The 23,614-nt window shown below is 46.9% G+C and overlaps 1 protein-coding gene across 5 annotated transcripts in view; it reads left to right on the top strand.

The window, feature by feature from the left end:
* Positions 1-23,614, top strand: part of CALN1 (calneuron 1) — a 612,621-nt gene that overhangs the window by 366,335 nt on the left and 222,672 nt on the right. For all 5 annotated transcript variants that reach the window (XM_032264678.1, XM_032264679.1, XM_032264677.1 and 2 more), the window contains one exon: positions 10,952-11,064. In XM_032264678.1, coding sequence (XP_032120569.1) covers positions 10,952-11,064 — 113 coding nt within the window. The remainder of the gene's footprint in view (positions 1-10,951; positions 11,065-23,614) is intronic.

The following is a 23,614-nucleotide window of genomic DNA, read 5'->3' on the forward strand; positions in this document are numbered from 1 at the left end:
CAAGGGAAAGGAGTGGGAATAGAAATGTAAAGGAGTATTTTTGTATGTTTTTGCAGTTAAGCTGGTGTAAATCCAAATGAGAGTGTATAACTTTAGTATATTAAATGTAATCCCCATGGTAACTAAAAAGAAAATAGATATAAAATATACAAAAAAAGGAAATGAGAAAGGAATTTAAATATTTCACTACAAAAAGATCAACTACACAGAAAAGAAGACAGCAATGCAGGAAATGAGGGACCAAAAGCTTTAAGGTGTCTGAGAAACAGATAGGAAAGTGACAGAAGTAAGTCCCTCCTCCTGAGGCAGTCTAAAAGAGGAAGGATATCCTGGCATAGGCCACAGCATGGATGAACCTCGAGGACTTGATGCAGCATGAAATAAGTCAGACACAAAAAAGACATTCTACTTGCATGAGATACTTGGAGTAGTCAAAATCCAAGAGAGAAAGTAGAAAGGTGGTCGTCAGCGGCTGGGGGGTAGAGAGAATGAGGAGCTATTGTTTCATGGATGGGGTTTCAGTTTTGCAAGAAGAAAAGGATTCAGAAGATGGATGGTGGTGGTGGTTACACAACATGATGAATGCGTTTAATACTATACCTGTGTACCTAAAGATGATTGTCATGGTACATTTTATATTACGTGTATTTTACCAAAAGAAAAAGTAGTTGTCATGAGAACATGCTCTACCACTCGTGTGCCCCACCTGCCAGACATGCTGATGAATAAATTGCTATTATTTGTTTTTTGGGAGTGAGTACATGTCTGGATATTTTTATATAAATATTTATGCCAAGAAGTCAGATTCTCTATTCTCCTTGACCTCCCCGTTTTTTAAACCAAATCGTAGCATACTAAAATACAGTTGTATACCTTGCTTCTTCAACTTGAGAAGCTATCTTGAAGATCTTAGAGATCCTCCCATAGATCCATAGATTCTGGAGACTTTTTTTTTCGTTTTTGGGGTAGAGTTTCACTCCGTCGCTCTGTCACCCAAGCTGAAGTACAGTGGCACGGTCTCAGCTCACGGCAACCTCCAGGTTCAAGTAATTCTCCTGCCTCAGCCTCCCAAGTAGCTGGAATTACAGGCATGCACCACTATGCATGGCTAATTTTTGTGTTTTTAGTAGAGATGGGGTTTGCCATCTTGGCCAGGATGGTCTTGAACTCCTAGCCTCAAGTGATCTGCCTGATTGGACTCTCAAAGTGCTGGGATTACAGACGTGAGCCACGGTGCCCAGGTGCATCTTGGAGACTTTTAAATCCGTGGTTTTTTTTAGCTGTTAGGCACTCCCTGACACCATCCTGCCTGCACCCCAAAAGCAGTGTTTCCCCAGTATGTCCTCCTGACTTCTGATTCGCTTCATAGTCCCTTCGGTGTCGGGAACCAGACACCTCTGCGTCACTGTTGCCTCCTACCCTTCCTGCCCTTCCAGTCAGTTGCCGTGCCTCGTCAGTTCCTTCTGAAATGCCCTTTTCTTGTATCTAGTCTTCTCCATCTCCATCCTCTACCCTGGCTGCCTTTCAGTTGTCTTAGCTAAGACCCCTTCCCCAGCCAGCTCTGCCCCATCCTGTCCAGCCTGCATGCTGTCCCCAGATTGATCTTTGGTGAGCAAAGGTCTGCTGCTCTGATACCACGCCTGGGCAGGTTCTACTGAATGTGCATGGAAGATGAGCCCCCCAGCCTGCCTTGACCTTCTGGGTCCGGCTTGTCCTGCTATTTCCTAGGGGATCCTCAGTCCAGCCTGAAGGGTGTCAGTCATGTTCCCAGGCACCCTGCGTCCTTCCTAGCACCCTCACCGTTGCTCAGGCCGCTCAACTCATGCCATCTCCCTTGCAGATCATTAGAATCCTTCCCCCCTTTAAAGGCCCACTGCAAAACCGTGGAGAATGACCTCCCTGGACCCTGCGTTCCCGACGTTGTCCTGCCTTAGCACAATGCTTTTAGGTCAATTACGGTACTCTCTTGATTCCGCCTTGGGTAATGGATTGCAAGCCCCTGGAAGCCTAGCTGTGCCTTCTGCTTTGGGGAGTTACTCAGCTGATTTGAATGGAGTCTCAGATAGACATTTTTTCTTGTCTCCTTGCTACCTTTGAGGCCCACCTGTTTTTCCTGTGTATTTCTCTCCTCCCTTTGATTTTGCAGTGATTTTTTAAGGATTATTTTACCTCCCTGTGAACATTTCAGCTGGCTGGCTTTAATGAATGTTGTGCAGCCCTGCACTCCTGCAGCTTCCTGCCCTAGTTCAAGTTCATTACTTTCACTCACATAGCAGTGGGAAACCACGGGACACGGTCCTTAGCAGGTTCGCTTTCTGTGCTTCTTGCTAAGTGGATCATGATGTTTGGAAGCTGGAGCAGGGACAATGAGGCCTGGTCGGAGTGAATTCCATTCTTTCCTTCTGCAACTACTTGCTCATTCAAGATTTGTAACAGAATTTAATCAAAGCTTTTGCATTTAGAACCTCCTGCATTCCGTGTAAGGTTGCAGATCTGGGAAGGTGGTCACCTTTGTCTTTTGGGGGCATGTGAGTCTGTAATGGCAGTTTCCTGGGACCCTGCAGGGTCTCAACAGGTTTTGTTCATCAGACCAGTTCTTTTCTGGTGGAAGAGATTTCAGACGTGTGCAGGGTTCTGTGTGAAAGGCGTGGATCCCCTCCCTGGAAATGGAGCACCCATGGAGAATTACCGCGATCCTGACAAAGAGGCGATTTGAGGAACATCTGTTTAGACAATTGCCATTTGCATTGAAGCTCCTGAAAGCCATCTCTCCCAGTTTCCCACCAAATTCCTGCCTAAATTCCCAGATAGGAAAACACACTATAACTCTCAAGCTTTGAAAAGAGCTTGGGGTCCTGTGATCCTGTGCCAGGACCAAGAGCTGGGGTTTCTGCTGTCAAGGGAAGGCAGTACAAGATAGGGGTTAATATCAGGGTTCTGGCCAGGCGTGGTGGCTCACGCCTGTAATCCCAGCACTTTGGGAGGCTGAGGGGGCGGATCACCTGAGGTCAGGAGTTTGAGACCAGCCTAACCAATGTGGTGAAACCCTGTCTCTACTAAAAATACAAAAATTAGCCGGGCATGGTGGCAGGTGCCTTTAATCGCAGCTACTCAGGAGGATGAGGCAGGAGAATCGCTTGAACCTGGGGGGCGGAGGTTGCAGTGAGCTGAGATCACACCACTGCCCTCCAGCCTGGGTGACAGAGAAAGACTCCATCTAAAAAAAAAAAAAAAAAAAATTAGCCAGGTGTTGTGACACCAACTGTGGTCCTAGCTACTCAGGAGGCTGAGGCGGGAGGATCACTGGAACCCAGGAGTTCAAGGCTGCTGTGAGCTGTGATTGCACCACCGCACTCCTGGGTGGCAGAGTGAGATCCTGTCTTGAGAAAAACAAAACACGAAACAATTATGATTGTGAGCTGAGCCCCCACCCTGTCTCGTGGTAGCTTCATGGCCTTGAAACAGTCATTTTTAACCTCTTCTTGCCTATGTTTTCTCATTGGCAAAATGCAGAAAGGGAGAACCTATTTATAGTGGTGGCATGGAATTAAACAACGTAATACATGTGAAGCCCTGGGCTCAGTGCCTGGCACATAGCAAGTGTTAAGTATCTCCTATGACTTATTACCACTCTCTGAAATGGTTAAGAACGGCCTCTGGTGGCTGGCCTGAGATGCAAGAGCTAGACCACACAGAGCCATTTAGATTTCAGGTGGACTCTATGTACCTGGAAGCCAGAGCATTCCCACGATAAGAAAAGCTGGGATCAGGGGACAGTGATCCAGACAGACCATGTCAGTGAGTGACCTTCCAGAAGGCCATGAAAAGCACAGGCAGACTGCTGGGGCTGGGATCTCGGCTCTGCTCCCTGCATAAGCGTCTGCAAGCTACTGGCCCTCTTTGAGCCTCAGTTTTCCCATCTGTCAAATGGGCTGCAGGAAGACTTGAATGAATTAGTTAGTATATGTCCCAGCACTTTGGGAGGCTGTGGCAGGTAGATTGCTTGAGGCTAGGAGTTGGAGACCAGCCTGGGCAACGCAGCAAGACCTCATCTCTGAGAACATTTTAAAAGATTGGCTGAGCATGGTGGCATGCCCCTGTAGTTCCAGGCACTCCAGAAGCTGAGGTGGAAGGATCGCTTGAGCTCAGGAGTTTGAGGCTGCAGTGAGCTATGATTGTGCCACTGCACTCCAGCCTGGGTGAGAGCAAGAACCTGTCTCTAAGAAAAAAAAATTCATATATGGACATTTTTAAAAACCATGTCCACAGCAATATGTGTACGCAGCAAGTGTTAGGTACTATCATGGTCACCAGGTTTCCTGGACCTGGCTTCAGCCTGGCAGCTGGGGAATGCTTTTTAGGGACTTGGTGTAAAACCTACCTTGGAGATTCTGTTTGTCTCCATTCCCCTAAGATTGAGGGTGTGGGGGAATAGGGACCAGACTTCTGGGTACAATGCTGTTAACTTTTGGGGGTTTTCCCAGCCCTCTTTGTTTGTTAAATTAAGATCTGCTAAAGTGGTCATTTCCATAGTCTAAATCTGAATAGAACCTTTACGTTACCAGTAGGGTTGGTATAGAGTTATAGATTAGAAAGAAGAGTCTTCATTTACTGAAGGTCTGCAGAAAATGTGCTGTGTCCTTACATACGTAGAAACCAGAGCTGAGAGATATCTGGAGAGAGCTAGAGATATGGGGGACCTAACCTGACTATTCCTCCAACCCTGAGCCTGAAGAAATCCCCTTTTGCTCAATGACGATGAAAAAGAGTGTATGTGAAAAGAAGACTATTTTCCCAACACTCTCATGCTCAAGACTAAATATACCAAAGCGTGGGGTTTTCCCCCTCACCAAGCAATTCCCCAATTATCTCCCCAACACTGGACTGGATGTCCTACGATTAAGTCGAATTCTGTTACTCTCTGCCTGGAGTTAGCATTAGGTCCCACAGGTCAAGGGCTCCGTTCCACAAGATTGCTCCCACTTAGGACACCATTTCAGAGTTCATGTGGTTCTGACCACAAATCAGAGGTTCCCTCCTTGGGTTCATTCATTTGTTAGAGCAGTTCACAGATCTCAGGAAAGCACTTTACTAATTATTACCTGTTTATTAGAGAAGAACACAACTCAGGGAAAGCCAGAGAGGCATCAGGTGATGGGAGTGGTCCCTGCAGCTTCCACGCCCTCTCTGGGAGCACCACCCTCCCAGCATCTCCGCGTGTTCACCAACCCGAAAACTCTCTGAACCTCATACGTTCGGGATTTTTATGGAGGTTTCATCATGTAGGCGTGATTGATTATTGACCCAATCGTCAGCTCTTCTTTACTCTCTGGAGGTTGGGGAGATGGGGCTGAAATGCCCAAGGTTCTAATCGTGGTTTGGTGTTTCTGGTGATCACCTCCCACCAGAAGCCCACCAGAAAGTGCTTCATTAGAACAAAAGACTTTCCTATCGCCCAGGAAATTCCAAAGGATTTAGGAGTTCTGGCCAGGAACTGAGGCCAAAGACCAAATATTAGAACAAAAAAATGCCCCTGTGCCCCTGTCACTTAGGGAATTATAAGTGTTTTATGAGCTATCTGCCAGGAAACAGAGACGAAGATTATATATACATTTGGGATGGAGTCTTGCTCTGTCACCCAGGCTGGAGGCCAGTGGCATGATCTCAGCTCACTGCAACCTCCATCTCCTGGACTCCAGTGACTCTCCTGCCTCAGCCTCCCGAGTAGCTGGGATTACAGGTGTGCACCACCACACCCAGCTAATTTTTGCATTTTTAGTAGATGCGGGGTTTCACCATGTTGACCAGGCTGGTCTCAAACTCCTGACCTCAACTGACCCACCCATCTCGGCCTCCCAGAGTGGTTGGGATTACAGGCATGAGCCACCATGCCCAGCCAATATGTATTTCTTATTATAAATCACAGTATCACAGGGAAAAACATATCTCAACCAATCTGGGATTCCAAATGTCCTCTCCTAAATGACCAGAAGCAAATACTTCCATGATCTGGACCTCTTCTGCCAAGTCACGTGGACTGCACACCATAGTTGTCCCTGCCCATAGGATCCTGAGTGCCCTTCCCCATCGCTTCTTCTCTGGCCAACAATTTGGAATAGCAAATGAGCTGCTCCCTTTGCCAGGGCCAAGATATGTTTCAGAAGCATCGTTTCTGCTTGTCAGCTTTTGGTGTGTCGTTCCCAGCCAAGAGCACCATCTGTGAGCATTGCCTGGCACTGCGATGGCTTGGCCCAGAGCTCCGTGTGGACCTGGGAAACACACCAGTTCTGAACTGCTACGCTCCCTGCCCCCCGAGCTGAGGTTTCGGAGAGGTGGGTGGCCTCACTCCTCCTCCTACCTTGACGGTACATTGTTCAAAGACGGCCTCCTACTCCTGGTGCTGGCAAGCTTGGGTTTTTGCCACATCCTGTGAACTATGAGGTTCCCGAGTAGGAGAAAATGGTGCCCATTATACCATGGCCAGGAGCTCGAGTGGCCCAGCCGAGTGGACGTTTCTTAGTTAAGGCCTCACGTGGTTTTTTTCTTTGTTTATTTTTATTTTTGTAGTTGTTGTTTTGACACAGGGTGTTAGCCTGTCACCCAGGCTGGAGTGCAGTGGTGCCATCTCGGCTCGCTGCGACCTCTGCCTCCCTGGCTCAAGCTATTCTCCTGCCTCTGCCTCCCACACAGCTGGGACTACAGGTGGCCACCACCACGCTCAGCTAATTTTTGTATTTTAGCGGAGATGGGATTTCGCCATGTTGCCCAAGCTGCTCTTGAACTCCTGGCCTTAAGAGATTCACCCTCCTTGGCCTCCCAAAGTGCTGGGATTACAGGTGTGAGCCACGGTGCCTGGCCCTCATGACATCTTTGCAAAAATAGATCCATGTCCTTCAGCTTCTAAGCCTCTGTGAACAGTTAGACCTCACCAGGGGTGGCAGATAGTGCACGATGCCCACTGCTATTAGACCAACATTCCAGAGGGAGCACCTAGGAAAAAGAACCATAGTACTTGGGATGTTTGCCAGTCCAGTGATTTTCAATCTTCTTCTTTTTAATAAGTACCCTGAAGAGCCTTTTAAGACATGCATTCTTGTAGATGTCCTCCTCACTTGAAATTTTGCACAGATGCACTGTGTATTATGTATTGTAGCTCTACAGGAGCCACAGGTCATATCTACCAATGGCTCACATTATTTTGTTCTCTAATGTAGGAAGTAGAAAAGTTCCTTTTTAAAGTTTCCTTTCTTGTTAAAGAATAAGTGTGGTAATAACTTTGTTAAGCCCCATCCTATGTAGCTGTTAGACATGCCATGCTTACAGGCACGTAGTACATTCTATGTCCTTGTACCTTAACCAAGCTATCTGTGCTGGACATGCTCACAGGCATGTCCCAGCTCTCCATTGCTTTCACCTGTTTAGAAAAGTTTTAAGTTATTAGCCAGTCTGGTTTTAGTTTAAATTGTGAGGTCTGGCCCCAGCCAACAGAGATCAGTCACAGCAGGAAGGACGACCCCAAATGCATAAGGGATGAATTTGTGTGTCTTTTCCTTTGTTCATTGTGTTCTCGTGGCAAGATGGCTAGTGAGGGTACCGTTCCTGCAATCCAGGAAGTAAAAATTGTGTTGCTGAAAGATCCTTTGTCTCCGTGCTAATTTTTCTTTGCAGCACCGAGCATCTATTTCCAACACTAAGAATCCATTTTCACCCCATTGTGGGTGACACTGTCTCTCTTGAGAATGCAGAGTTTAGTCTGAGACTATTTAGCCATCCAGCCCCACCTGTGACCAGTGGAGGTGATTTGGGGTGAGCTGAGGGTTACTGCACGTAGGTAACAAGCATGTCTGCCTGAGACTTGGAGCCACATGGAGTTAGCTTTCAGAGGTGTCAAATTCTAGGTAGACTGGGCCGTTCTCCTTTCCCTCTAGCTCTCTACTTTCACTTTCACAAATACTGGTTGAACAACTATCTCTAGGCAAATATCTTGTTCTATATTCAAGATAATATTGTTTTGTTTTTTCTTTAAAAATGAAGTTATTAAGGTCAGGTGCAGTGGTTCTTACCTGTAATCCCAGCACTTTAGGAGGCCGAGGAAGGAGGATCACTTGAATCCAGGAGTTGGAGACCAGCCTGGGCGACACAGCAAGACCCCATCTCTGTTTTCTAAGTGAGTTGTTAGACCCGAAGGAACCGGCACTTTGCAGGGTCCCGATCGGGACTTGCAGTCTCTATTTGGGACGAGTATACCGGGAGTGCATTATAGAGCCTCTCTCGCTGTATTTCTGGCCGCATGGACAGCAGCGTGCTTTTTGGAAGTCTTTGTTAACTTTGAAGGCAAGTTGGTAACTCATTTGTCGCTTAAATTAGCTTTCTTAACGATTACCAGAAACGGTGAAGTTTTAGATTTATCTTGTTGAACGATGAGATAATCGATTTCCTCTCCAGAGGCCACTCACCGTCCCCCATCATTTGGTGGTTAAATCCTCCATTTCCTATTGACTTGCCATGCCTCCCTAATCCTTTAGGAAGTTTTACCTCTGCTGGGATCTGTTCCTGGACAAGCTGTTCTGAGTTACTGGCATCTCAATGCTCACATCTGCTTGGTGTTATGAAATAGGTTGTGAATGAATGTTCTTTGAAGGTGAATGCACCCTGGGAGTAGATTGATTTATGTGTGGGCATTTGGGCAAACTCTTGTGTGCAGACACCTGGCTGCCTGCGCTGGCTGGAGCCAAGATCGGGATGTGGTGCACTCGTGATGGAGTTGCCCTTTGAACAGCTCTACGGGTGCAGAACGCCACGCTGATGACTCACAGAGGACCTAACGGTGGCTTGAAGGTTCACTGTTGTCTGTTGAGTTGGCTCAAGTCCACCTTCTGGCTACTATCAGCTCTCGCATGAAAGATCCAACAGATGCTGAACTGAACAGAGAAAGAGCGAGCAAGAGACATCATCCATTCATTGTGAAAGTACATACCGAATGCCTGCTTTGGTGTTCAATATACCAAGTTGTTTCAGACCAAGTCCTTGACCTTGCAGAACTCACAATTTCTCGCTTGTGAGATAGGCATGCAAATCAATGACTGGGATATGAGATTTTATTTTATTTTTTGAGAAAGAGTCTTGCTCTTGTTGCCCAGGCTGGAGTGCAGAGGTGCAATCTCAGCTCACTGCAACCTCCACCTCCCGGTTCAAGTGATTCTCCTGCCTTAGCCTCTCAAGTAGCTGGGATTATAGGCATGTGCTACCACGCCTGGCTAATTTTGTATTTTTAGTAGAGACAGAGTTTCACCATGTTGGCCAGGCTGGTCTTGAACTCCTGACCTCAGGTGATTCACCCACCTCAGCCTCCCAAAGTGCTGGGATTACAGGCATGAGCCACCGCGCCCAGCCGGGATACATGGTTTTAAATTTTACGATAGATACATATGAAGTTAGTAGGAGAGGTAGAAAAAAAGTCCGACCAGTTCTGCCTAACGAGATCAGGAACAAAAGAAAAAGAGAACATCAGCTCCATCTTGGAGAAAGAGATAGTCCCAGACAGACAAGGGAGGGAGGACAAGCTGGGCAGCAGGACCGCCATACACAGGCATACAGACGTGCGAGGGGGCGTGCATTCTATGCAAAGGTTGGGGACAAATGGATACAAAAGAGACGGGCTTATAAAAAACGAGGAGTTCGTGTCCTTTGGAGGGACATGGACGAACCCGGAAACCATCATTCTCAGCAGACTGACACAAGAGCAGAACACCAAACACCGCATGTTCTCACTCATAGGCGGGTGTTGAACAATGAGAACACATGGACACAGGGAGGGGAGCACCACACACTGGGGTCTGTTGGAGGGAAACAGGGGAGGGACAGTGGGGGGTGGGGGGTTGGGGAGAGAGAGCATGGGGAGAAATGCCAGATACAGGTGATGGGGAGGAAGGCAGCAAATCACTCTGCCATGTGTGTACCTGTGCAACAATCTTGCATGTCCTTCACATGTACCCCAAAACCTAAAACACAGTAAAATATATATTTTTTAAAAAGTATTCATTCAGGAAAAAAAAAAAAAAAAGAAAAGAGCCAGTGGGTGGATCACTCGAGGTCAGGAGTTTGAGGCCAGCCTGGGCAACATGGTGAAACCCCATCTCTACTAAAAATACAAAAATTAGGCAGGCATGGTGGCGGGTATCTGTAATGCCAGCTACTCAGGAGGCTGAGGCAGGAGAATTGCTTAAACCTGGGAGGTGGAGGTTGCAGTGAGCCGAGATCACACCACTGCACTCCAGCCTGGGTGACAGAGCAAAACTCCATTTCAAAAAATAAAAATAAAAGATGCTGTTCAAATGTGTAAAGCATGATCAGATTTGGGTTGGGGGAATTAAACTCAGAACTGCGTAGAAGAGACTGTGAAGGGGGGTGTGGAAAGCCATGCTACTCATAACAGAATCGTAGCTAGGAACATTAATTCTTGGAAGGATTTTCTCACCTTCGTCATTGAAAAGGGAACTAGCCATTGGAGTAATGAGGAGGAAGAGCAGCCACAGATACTTAAGAGGTGAAACCCAGAAGGCTTGATAACTAAACGTATATGTGGGTGACAAGGATGGCGGAAGAGATGGGGTGAAGCCACCCCTTCTATCACGTACAGCTGGGCAGTTTGGAGTGAAAGGAAAAGTAAGGAGAGGCATTGCCATGTTAAGTGGGACGTGGTAGTTGGGCGTTTTGTAGACATCCTGTGAGATATTTAGGGTTGTGTGGTGCTGTTTGTACTCATAATTGCCAGTTTCTTGTGGGACTTTCAGCCACTGAAGAACATTGAACAATTTTAAGTAATGTTACCAGCTCTTCTTCATCGACTGAGGTCGTGCCAAGAAGGAAAGCGTAGAGGCGTGTATTGCAGCAGGTACAGTAGGTCAGGCTCAGCTTGTCTGCAACTCATATTTACGTTTTCTCCTCCCAGGGGATGGCCAGGTGGATTTTGATGAATTCATGACCATTCTTGGCCCCAAGCTCGTGTCTTCAGAGGGTCGCGATGGTTTTCTTGGAAACACGATAGACAGCATATTCTGGCAGGTGAGTAAGAATTTATTTTTTTTTTAAGACTATGTTTGACAGTAAACGTGTCTGAGACTAAGTTTTGTCTCTGAATTCTTGAGCTTCTGTTTGGCATGTGAAAATGTCTTCTGGGCTGAGCGACGTATGTCCGTGAACAAAGAACTGGAACTATTGCTTAGGGTCTGGAGGAGTGAAATATGTCCCCATGTTTTTCTCATAGCAGTTTGTTTCTGCATTTGGGAAAAATGCAATTATTCCACTGCTCGTTCACAAAAGTCTTTCTCCTGGGGACTCTTCAAAGGGGCGCATTGGTATTATCTGAGCCAACCTTGTCTCTGCCCCAGTTCTGGGCTGCCTTTGCTGAGAGAATGTCATGGTTGCCTGGTCCATTTGGAGCCCATCAGTGTCCTTGCACTTAATAGGAGAAAGTGATTTTGTCTAAGACTGTGTATTCAGTGCTTCTCAATTAGCTCCTATTTTTATCTTGTAAAATCTCTTAGGAAATTCCAAACATCTAACGTCCTAATTATTAAAGTATAATGAAATCATTTTTCTATTAGTTCTCTACTCTTAAAATGTGGCAATTATTTTCTGATTATAAAATTTAGGGAGTGGGTTATCAATCATTGTTTTTAAAAATTTGAATCAAATAAGTTGTCTGTCAAATTAAATTAAGCTAAATTACTGATCAGACACGTAAAACGCCATTCAAACACAGCATGCTTTTAAAAAAATTACTTGATACTGTTTTTCCCCTTCACTGAGATTTCTCTGACCTAGATAAGGGCTGCATTTGGCATGTCTTTCTAGTCTTATTCAGGTACCCATCTTGCATAGAACCAACAAGTATTTGGTAAGAACTTAGGTATGCTATAATCTATCAGTCTTTGCGAGTTTTACCAAAGGCATTTAAGACGCAGACCTAGCTATTTAAGAATTTGGCTGACGAAGCTGAATTTGGTGGCTCATGCCTCTAATTCCAGCACTTTGGGAGACCGGGGCAGGAGGATTGCTTGAGGCCAGGAGTTCAAGACCAGCCTGGGCAACATAGCAAGATCCCGCCTCTACAAACAATTTTAAAAATTAGCCAAACATGATGGCGCCTGCCTGTAGGCCCAGCTACTACTCTTGAGGCTGAGGCAGGAAGATCGCTTGAGCCCAGGAGTTCAAAGCTGCAGTGAGCTGTGATCACACCACCGCGCTCCAGCCTCCTTAGCCTCCTAAGTGTTGAGTTCACAGGCGTGAACCATGGCGCCTGCTCCCCTCATTGCTTTCTACTCTTTATCTCCATCCTCACGGCTTACTGCAGCCTAGGAGAATGTTCCAAAACGTTTTGGGCTCTAAGCATTCTTCCTGGCCCTCATCCGGAGGAGAAGGAACTGTGGCTGCTTCACGTACTCTGAAGCAGAGGCCTCCTTCTTCCAGCTTCGTGACAGTAGAGCATCTATGCTGCAGGGAAACATTTCTCCTAATATATGGACTGCCTCTAGCCTAATCCAGACATGCTGTCATGCTCACAGTCCCCGTGTTTTTGCTCAAGATTTTCTTCCACACGGAGTGAAAAGACAGGTTGGAGAAAGGAGAACAAAAGGGGAAAATTCCATCTTGAAATATTTAAACCAATGCTGGAAGGCACAGACTTAGTGGCGGTGGTTTTCCCCTCCTGCTGCTGCTCACCCAGCTCGGGATTTTACAACTAGCAAGCGAGAACAAAGCCGTCCATCACTTCTCAGTAATCAGCCTCCCCATTTCCCCCCTGCAACTGCCTACCCCTTCAGAGACAGCGTGAAAAAATGGTACTTAAAATTTCCACAGCATCGGCTTGTCTCTGGAAAAGAGCTCAGGTTCCCAGTGCTTGAGTGGTTTTTCAGGTTTAGAAGAAAGCTGAGTGTGTGCACGTGCATAGGTGCATGCGTGTGTGCATGTGTGTGTACATATATATATACATGTATGTCCTTCCTCGTAGTGATTGAAGATAATGGACAAAAAAGAAGCAGAAAGGTTGCTTTCCCAACATAGCAAGACCCTGTCTCTAAAAGCAAATTAATAAATCAGCTGGGCATGGTGGTGTGCACCTGCAGTCCCAGCCACTGTGGAGCTGAGGCAGGAGGATCGCTTGAGGCCAGGAGTTTGAGGCTGCAGTGAGCTGTGATCGTGCCACCACACTCCAGCTTGGGTGACAGAGTAAGACCCTGTTTCAGGACCAAAAAAAGTAAGAAAGGTAGCTTTTCATCTCCAGATATCCAGGCAGAAGATACTGATCTTAGGAGGTACTGATATTCTTGAAAGAAGACCATCCTACTTTGGAGACACTAGCAAGACTTCCCATCAGTGACAAAGGCAGTTTCCCATGGAAACAGACATGAGACTACCTCTGGAAGGGTATTTACCCATGATCTATGGCTGCACAATACATGACACCAAAATCTAGGGACAGAAAACCACAGTAAATATTTTCTGTCATCTCACGTGATTTCCGTGGGTCGGGAATTTGAAAGCTGGCTAAGCTGGGTGGTTCTAGCTCAGGGTCTCTAATGCAGTTGCAGCCAAGATGCCGGCTGGAGCTGTGACCAGCCTTGGGCTTGACTGGACTGGAGGATGTGCTTCCTGGTGGCTCAGTCACCTGGCTGCCAAGGTGTTGCTGGTGGTTGCCAGGAGCCCTCAGGTCCCTGCTGCACAGACCTCGCCACAGTGCTTCTTGAGTGTCCTCCTGACATGGCAGCCAGCTTCCCTCAAAGCCAGTGATCCAGGACAGCGCTAGGCAAGAGCTACAATGTCTTTTATGCCTTAGCTATGGAAGTTGGACGCCGTCATTTCTACAGTAGCCTCTTGGTTACACAGGTCATCCCTGTTCAGTGTGGGAGGGGACAACCTCCCGGTGAGTGCCAGGAGGCGGGAGCCACTGTGGGTCACTTTGGAGGCTAGTTACCACAAAAGGGTAAAGACTCCGTCACTGGACATCAACTTGTGATCTGACATGGCTGCTCCAAGCCTTCCATTTTCCCCAGGCTTACATTTCTTCCCACCTTACAGGAGACCCATGACCAAGGCTATTCTCTGTCTCACTGAGAAGCAGCCCTCCCGAGCACTAGGTGCCTCTTCCCAATAAAATCTTTTTTCCCAGGCCAGACAGGGTGGTTTATGCCTGTTATCTCAGCACTGGGGGCTGAGGTGGGCAGATAACTTGAAGGCAGTAGTTTGAAACCAGCCTAACCAACATGGTGAAATCTTGCTCTACTGAAAAGAAAAATTAGGTGGATGTCATGGCAGTTGCCTGTAATCCCAGCTACTCAGGAGGCTGAGGAATGAGAGTCATCTGAACCTGGGCAGTGGAGGTTGCAGTGAGCCAAGATGGAGCCACTGTCCTCCACCTTGGATGACAGAGCAAAACCCTGGCTCAATAAATAAATAAAAGTCTTTTTTTCCAGTGCTTTCTTTACTGGCGTTCTGGCCTATACTGCCAACGGTAGAATAAAATCAAATGGGATTCTGCAAAAGCAGCTATTTATTGGTTGGCACTGGTCCCAAAAGTTATGAGCCCCTGGCTCTTTACAGGAAATTGGCTCTGAGTGAAGGGGGAATGCAGTTGGCTACAAATGCACCTTCTTTCCCGGGGAGGATGGTCTGAGAGCCATGCCCCAGAGTCTCCGGTCCCCGCAGGGTACGCCGAGCCCTCTGGGTGTGAGACTCTTGGCAGCTGGTTCAGAGCCGCTTTTCTGCGCACAACTTATGAAGCTGTTATTGTGTTCTTCGTGTTCATTCATCAAGTTTCTGTGTGTTTGCTGCTACCGCAGTGATATATTTGCAGAGGAAATGGGAAATTGGGTTTGGAGTCAGCCTTAGGATGTGGTATGTGGAGAGAGGAGGGAAAGAAGGGACCTAGTGGGGCTGAGACGCAGGACTCAGGGAGCCATTCTGCTGGCTGGTCTTCAGAAGAGCTGGGTTTGTTTTTGTTTGTTTGTTTTGTTTTGTTTTGTTTGTTTGTTTTGAGACGGAGTTTCGCTCTTGTTACCCAGGCTGGAGTGCAATGGCGCGGTCTCGGCTCACCGCAGCCTCCGCCTCCTGGGTTCAGGCAACTCTCCTGCCTCAGCCTCCTGAGTAGCTGGGATTCCAGGCACGCGCCACCATGCCCAGCTGATTTTTTGTATTTTTAGTAGAGACGGGGTTTCACTATGTTGACCAGGATGGTCTCGATCTCTCGACCTCGTGATCCACCCGCCTCGGCCTCCCAAAGTGCTGGGATTACAGGCGTGAGCCACCATGCCGGGCCAGAAGAGCTGATTTTATCCCACAGCTGTGTGCAGTGTTCCGGACGTTGTAAATTACCCTGGCCTAAAAGAGCACAGGGCACTCGGCCCTCCTGCTCCATGCTGCAGGTTAGTTGCAACTGCCCAGAAGTCAAGCGCCGTCCTCAGGGTCCCTGCTTTTCCAACATTATTTACGCCATGCATCCTGTGCCTGCTTGTGTCCAGGCATAAGAGGCTTCTGATACAGCAGCTGTCCTCAAGTGGCAGAGGAGAGAGCCTTGCTATTTTGTCATGGTGTTTCCACGAATCCACCCCAGCAGGCTTTTTCATTTTCTCCTTCTTGACCTCCAGCCCCGTGCAACAGTGTTCTGCTGTGAGTTTGCAGACAGCACACTGTAGCAAGCAGACGTGAAGGGATCATGGGAGATTAAACAGGGTCTGCCGGTCCCAGGGGCCGCCCAACGCTCCCATTAAACGCTTTTCCCTCTGAAGAAACAGAGAAATGAGTCCCGCACTTGGTGAGGAGAGCTGAGCTGTTTGTGTGTCTTATTTTTGCCACCACGAGGTTCAAGAACACCTCGGCCAGAGTGATGCCGAAAACGTCGAACGCGTGCTGTAGAACTGGGTTCCTCTGGTCACATTTTTATCTTATTCACAATCAAACCTCATTCATGAAGACTTCACTTATTTAGAGTTTCTGTTTTCACAAAAGACACACTCATAGTTTGTAAGCAAATAGATCTGCTCACTGGATGGTGCTGGCCGTGCTGGAACGAGTCGGGGTAAATGTTGGAGACAAGAAGTCTGTAATAGCTCCCTGCTCGTTTCGCATGCTCAGGACTTTGAGGCAAGACTCCTGGGCACACATGAAGGCCAGGGAGCCATTCTGCCAGCTGCTCTTTGGAATAGCTAGTGCACCCCACCGCTGTGTGCAAAGTGGAAGACACTGTAAATTACCCTAGCCAAAAGTGCATAGGGCACTCAGCCCCAGACCTGGCAGGGATCAAAGTCTGTTTGCCTCGCTGCCTTGCTTTGCCCCCCCTGGTTATCAATCACAGGTCTGCTGCCGTCCAATCCTCACTGGTCTGGTGGGAGAACCTACGGCAGGTGCAATAAAACACCTGCATCTGCTCCCCGGAAATCTTTCTGGGAAGACTTGCCTTCTGTCTCTCCATCCCAAATTCTTGCTGTGGTCTCGTGTCCCCTGTGGCTTTCCATTTCTGCTTTGGTCCTGGGCTCTTGTTTTCCCTTTTGAGACACAGTCTCGCTCTGTTGCCCAGGCTGGAGAGCAGTAGTGCCACCTCGGCTCACTGCAGCCTCCACCTCCCAGGTTCAAGTGATTCTCATGTTTCAGCCTCCCAAGGAGATGAGACTACGGGTGTGTGCCACCATACCTGGATAATTTTTTGCATTTTTAGTAGACATGCGGTTTCACCACATTGGCCAGGCTAGTCTCAAGCTCCTGGCCCAAGTGATCCACCCACCTTGACCTCCCAAAGTGTTGGGACTATAGGCGTGAAGCCCAGCGCCTGGCCTGGTCCTGGATTCTTGATCTCTGTATCAGGTTCTGATCCAAAACCTAGTTCTTCCCAGCCCAGGGCCCAGGCTTTTGTCTGGGACATCTTATAAGCTGGTCCTAGGGTGATGGCAGAGATGGGCAGGTGGTTTGGTTTAAAATTCTTGGCTTATGCCTGGCACAGTGGCTTATACCTATAATCCCAGCACTCTGGGAGGCCAAGGCAGGAATTTGAGAGCATCCTAGGCAATGAGCAACACCCCTTCGGTACAAAAAATATAAAAATTAACCAGGCATGGTGGTATGTACCTGTAGTCCCAGCTGCTTGGGAGGCCGAGGGAGGAGGATTGTCTGAGGCCAGGAGGTTGAGGCTGCGGTGAGCTGTAATCATGCCACTGCACTCCTGCCTGGTCAACAGAGCGAGATTCTGTCTCAAAAAATAGTAATAATAAAATAAATAAAATTCTTGACTCATGGACAGTTGAGAGCCCTTTGTGTTTCCTGGTCATGACATGTGAAGGAAATATTACCTACAAAAGGCTACAATACATTGTGACTCCAAATCTGTTATGCATAAAAACACTGGGAGGAAATATATTCAACCATTGACAATAACTTTTTTTGGAGACAGAGTCTCACTCTGTCGCCCAGGTTAGAGTGCAGTGGCGCAATCTTGGCTCACTGCAACCTCTGCCTCCCGGGTTCAAGCAGTTCTTCTGCCTCAGCCACCCGAGTAGCTGGGATTATAGGTGCCTGCCACCATGCCCAGCTAATTTTTGTATTTTTATTAGAGACACGGTTTCACCATGTTGGCCAGTCTGGTCTGGAACTCCTGACCTCAGGTGATCCGCCTGCCTCGGCCTCCCAAAGTGCTGGGATTACAACCACCGAGCCCAACCTCTCTTCCATTCTTAATCATCTAATGGAACCTTGGTAGTTTTCAGCAGCGATGCTCATATCCAGGCCTGCTAGACTGACAGCAAGCCTTGGGTCCTCACAGGAATCTTACCAAGTGTGGAAAAACGGAATATGAAAAGCATTCATGCCAACAGTGATTCCTAAAGCGTGGACCCTGGACCAGCAGCGTTAGTAATACCTGGATGTTGGAAATAGATGCTCGGTACCTCAAAGAAAAATCAGCACTGAGACAAAGGATCTTTCAGCAACACAAGTTTTACTTCGTGGCCAACAGGAAGGGTACTCTCCTGGCACCACCCAACATCTATTTCCAACACTGGAATTTGTTAGAAATGTGAATTCTGGCCCGGCAAATGGCTCACACCTATAATCCTAGCCTTTTAGGAGGCAGAGGTGGGAGGCTGTCTTGAGTGCAGGGGTTCAAGACCAGTCTAGGCAACAGAGCAAAAACCCGTCTCTAAAAATTATAATAAAACGTTTGCCTGGCATGGTGGCATGTGCCTGCAGTCCCAGTTACTCTGGAAGTTGAAGTGAGGAGATCGCCCAGGCAGTTGAGGCTGCAGTGAGCCGTGATCACACTTCAATCCAGCCTGGGGAAGAGAGTAAGACCTGTCTCAAAAAGGAAAAAAAAAAAAAAGTGTCAATTCCTGGGCCCCATCCATTGAATGGAATATTCGGGATGGACCTATTAAATCCGAAACTCTAGGGCTGTGGCCCCGCAGGCTGTCCCCATAGGCCCTCTGGGTGCCTTCCACGCCCACTTGAGTTTGAGCGCCACTTAGTTACAGGATTTTAATGAGCCTGACATTTGGGACAGGGCAGTGGGTTTGGCTTACTCATCTGCTTCTGACCCTGGCTTCCTTCCAGGTTTGGTAATTTGGGTTCTTCATTTACTTATCCTTATTCATAAGTGTAACGGATCTTCTATGACAATATAGTTTTAAACTGTTTTGAAGAGGTGGAGAAATTACATATCATTATGTTGCTAATTTCTAAGTAGGAAATAACTCTCTAAGTATGGGAAGCAATGGAAGAATCAAATAATACTACTAACTTAAACTGTTCAGTTATAAGAATATTTAAAAAGCTAACAAAGGCCAGACACAGTGTCTCACGCCTGTAATCCCAGCACTTTGGGAGGCCGAGGCGGGAGGATCGCGTCAGCCCAGGAGTTTGAGACCAGTTTGAAACCAACAAAGCAAGACCCTAACTCTACAAATACAAAAATTAGCCCGACATGTGGTGTGTACCTATAGTCCAGCCGCTGGGGAGGCTGAGAGGATCAATTTAGCCTGGGAGGTCCAGGCCGCAGGGAGCCATGATCATGCCACTGCACTCCAGCCTAAGCAACAGAGCAGGACCCTGTCTCAAAAAGCAAACAAAAAAGCTGACAAACGGGCAAGAGCGTGGCAATTGATACAATAAAGCACATGTAGAGAACGTTTCTAAAGCTATGTGAAACCTCTTGACAATAAATGAGATAAAGAGCAATAGACAACTGATGGACATTTGAAATACACGTTAAAACAGGTCAGCCTCACCAGAAATCTTAGAAATGTTCATTAAAATAGGGATTGGATAACAATTATCTTCTCAGAATGGAAATTAAATCGCGTAATACTCAAAGTTGTCGAGAGAGAAATAAAATAGGCAAACTCAGCTGGGCGCGGTGGCTCACACCTGTAATCCCGACACTTTGGGAGGCCGAGGCGGGTAGCTCACCTGAGGTCAGGAGTTCGAGACCAGCCTGGCCAGCATAGTGAAACCCTGCCTCTACTAAAAATACAGAAATTAGCCGGATGTGCTGGCGTGCGCCTGTAATCCCAGCTACTCGGGAGGCTGAGGCAGGAGAAACGCTGGAAACCAGGAGGTGGAGGCTGCAATGAGCTGAGACCAAGACTCTGCACTCCAGCCTGGGTGACGGAGTGAGACTCCATCTAAAAAAAAAAACACTAACACTGATAGAAATGTAAATTGTACAACTTATCAGAAAATTATTTGGTGATACTTAGCCATAATTTTTAAATCCCTATAATTTAGAATATGTTCAAACATTGTGATTTAAAATAATTCTACATTTAGTAATCTATCATGTTAAATCAGGCAGACATGTAGAAAAATGCAGTTATAGAGATGAAATATTGTATAATTATTACAAATAATATTTTCACTTTATACTAAATGGAGAAGCCAAGATAGAGACTGAATTTACAGTAAAATTACATTACCATTCTATATCGATTATATGCCTGTTTATATTCATCTATTATGGATCTGTGTATAGTCAGAGAGAAAAAAGTGGGGAAAATTCTCAAGGTACTTATTTTGACTGGCACAAAGGTGAATGTGATTTATTCTTTATTCTTGTGTGTATTTGGCTATATGGTGTATTCTGCTATTATTCAGTAAAGTTAACAACATTTCAAATTAGTCTGGGTGCAGTAGCTCATGTCTGTAATTCCAGCACTTGGGGAGGCTGAGGCAGGAGGATCACTTGAGCCCTGGAGGTTGACGTGCTGTAAGCCATGATTGCGTCACTGCACTCCAGCCTGGGTGACAGTGAGATCCTGTCTCAAAGAAAAAATCTCAAATTAGCAAAATTACATTATCCAACAGTTGTTTTCAGTGGCAAAAAAAAAAAAAAAAAGTGGGGAGGGAGGAGGAGCAATTAGAGCTCGTTTCTAGAGCACATCCCCACGGTTATGGTAAAAGGAGCTCAAAGCTGACATGAGAGTACAAAAGCCGGCTGGGCGCGGGGCTCACACCTGTAGTCCCAGCACTTTGGGAGGCCGAGGTGGGTGGATCCCCTGAGGTCAGGAGTTCGAGACCAGCCTGGCCAACATGGTGAAATCCCGTCTGTACTAAAAATAGACAAAAATTAGCCGGGCTTGGTGGCATGCACCTGTAATCCCAACAACTCAGGAGGCTGAGACAGGAGAATTGCTTGAACCAGGAGGAGGAGGTTGTGGTGAGCCGAGATCGTGCCACTACGCTCCAGCCTGGGCAACAGAGCAGGGCTCTTTTAGTAAAGCCTAAAATCAAAATTAATGCTGCTGCCAGCTGCCAGGAGGAAAAGAACTCACTGGAGACCACTGAGCAGCAGCTGTCACCCAAAGTCACTGTGTGACCCTCTCCTGCAGAGGCCGCAGGAAGCCCAAGGCAGGACTCACAGGCACTGCTCTCCACCTTTCAGCCGGATGTGCGGTCAGTACGCTGAAAACTCATATTTTAGGAGAAGGTCTGAAATGATTTTATAATCACAAAAAATACATTGATGGAAAGTAACTTTTAAAGTCCCTTCAAAATAATCTCATGGCTGGTACTTCAGCCTGTAGCTGAGACGAACTGACCACCGTCCTGAGGAGGGAGGAGGAGGAAAATCACTGCTCACATTGTTGGCAAAGTCCTGGTACCAGCGGTTTCGTATTTCCATCCAATAGAATCTTCCCAGATTTTATTTAAATGTATTTTCTTGTATTCAATCCACTTAACCTCAAGAGTTTAACACATAAGGCAGGGTGGGAACTGTAGGCACTCAGGGAGGTGCAGAATTTTCATTGAAAATTGTCTAAATGGGCCAAATATGGTGGCTCATGCCTGTAATCCCAACACTTTGAGAGGCCGAGGCAGGAGGACTGCTTGAGTTCAAGAGTTCAAGACCAGCCTGGACAACATACAGAGCACCCGTCTCTACAAAAAAATTAAAAATTCGCTGGGTCTGGTGGTGCATACCTGTGGTCCCAGCTACTTGGGAGGCCAAGGTGGGAGGATCACTTGAGCTCAGGGGTTCGAGGCTGCAGTGAGCTCAGATCGTGCCACTGCACTCCAGCCTGGGTGTCAGAGCGAGACTCTAAATGAAGCGAACAGGAGAGAAAGGAAGGATGATCAGGATGGATGCTGTCAGAGGTAGAATCTTGGCCCTGAACTTGTTCAATTTCAGAGGAAGCAGAGAAAGGAGTGAGACAGGCATGGAAGCTGATGGGGACCTCTTGGGGTCAGTCAGGTCAGTCCCCTCAAACCAACAAACAAGAAGCAGCCAAAGGCAGGTTCAGGAGAGCGAATAAGAGTCTTCCTGTGATTCAGGGATGTTGTCCTGGAGGTACCTCCAGCATCGGACCACGGCTCCGATGCTGTTGACCCACAGGATAGAGTTCTGAGGTTCACATATACAGTCAGGGAGACCAGGGAGGCGGCTACAGCCACCTGACCCTCTGGGCAGTGAGCCCTGATCCCCACTCTCCTGACCCCTTCCCAGCCAGACACTGGGGAGCAGGCCCCCACGGTCTCGTTGATGTACTGCTGTTTGGTTTTTTTTTTTTTTCTATTTGCCATGGTGAATAGGATTTTAATTTTCCTTTTCTTTTTTCTTTTCTTTTCTTTTTTTTAAACAGAATCTCTCTCTGTGGCCCAGGCTGGAGTGCAGGGACAATGATCTTGGCTCACTGCAACCTCCTCCTCCCGGGTTCAAGAGATTCTCCCACCTCAGCCAGCCTCCTGAGTAGCTGGATTACAGGCACGTGCCACCACAGGCTGGCTAATTTGTGCATTTTTAGTAGAGATGGAGTTTCGCCATATTGGTCAGGCTGGTCTTGAACTCCTGAATGCAGGTGATCCGCCCACCTTGTCCTCCCAAAGTACTGAGATCACAGGCGTGAGCCCCCGTGCCCGATTTTAACTTTTCGTAAAATGTTTCTAACTCGTTTCTGCCGGGAGGGCAGAAAACGGCTTTGAAATTTTGGTGCTCATCCAGCTACCTTACTGAATCCCCACATTAGCAAGGGTCTAGGCAGTTGAGGCTGCAATAACTAAATAGTACAGACCAGGTTGCTTATTAACAACAGAAGCGTGCTGCTCCCGGTTCTGGAACGCGGATGTACGGTTAGGTTCTGGCACAGGCCCTCTCCCAGATTGCAGAGGATCAGCCGATTTCCTTGGATCCTTTTGTCCCTGATTAATCCTTTTTTATGGGTCTCTACCTTCATGATCTAATCACCTCCCAAAGGCCCCACTTTCCAATTCCATCACCGTGGGAGTTAGGATTTCAGTATATGAGTTTTGGAAAAACACAAACAGCAGTCATGGATTTTTTCCCATCGATTTTCTCAGGTTCTTTATCCCCACAACGATTTTGTCTACAAATTGCAGCAATTTTGTTTCCTTCTTTCTGGCAGTGCATATTTTATCCCATTTGTGTTAACTGAAACCTATTTATTATGAATAAACCATAAGGATGATATTTGATCTTAGGAAATTAACCCCTTACTTACTGAATTAGTCTGTTTTCACCCAAGGCTGGGTAATTTATAAAGAAAAAGAGGCTTAATGGACGCACAGTTCCACGTGGCTGGGGAGGCCTCACAATCATGGCAGAAGGTGAAAGGCACATCTTATATGGCGGCAGGCAAGAGAGAATGAGAACCAAGTGAAAGGGGTTTCCCCTGATAAAACCGTCAGATCTTGTGAAACTTGTTCACTACCACGAGAACAATATTGGGGAAACCTCCGCCATGATTCAATTACCTCCCGCGGGGTCCCTCCCACAACACGTGGGAATTATGGGAGCCACAATTCAAGATGAGATTTGGGTGGGGACATGGCCAAAGCATATCTTACTTACCAACAGATTTTTAAAACCATGAATATATGATAGCTTTTTCTCAAATGTTCTTGAACCTCTAATAATAGGATCATGTGATTATTCTTGTTTTACTGACATGAAGTGACAATAAATTCCCTATTATTAAATCATTTCTGAATTCTTAGGGTTAATAGTAGTTGTCATGGTAGTCCATTTTCTTAATGCAACTTGAATTTCTAGTGTAAGTTTTGAGTTTGATTTGCCCTTAGTTTTTATTTTTTATTCATAAAAATAAAAAAATAAAAAAAT

Source organism: Sapajus apella, unplaced genomic scaffold, assembly GCF_009761245.1.
Source record: "Sapajus apella isolate SASKATOON/1434 unplaced genomic scaffold, GSC_monkey_1.0 scaffold146, whole genome shotgun sequence".
Taxonomy (NCBI): domain Eukaryota; kingdom Metazoa; phylum Chordata; class Mammalia; order Primates; family Cebidae; genus Sapajus; species Sapajus apella.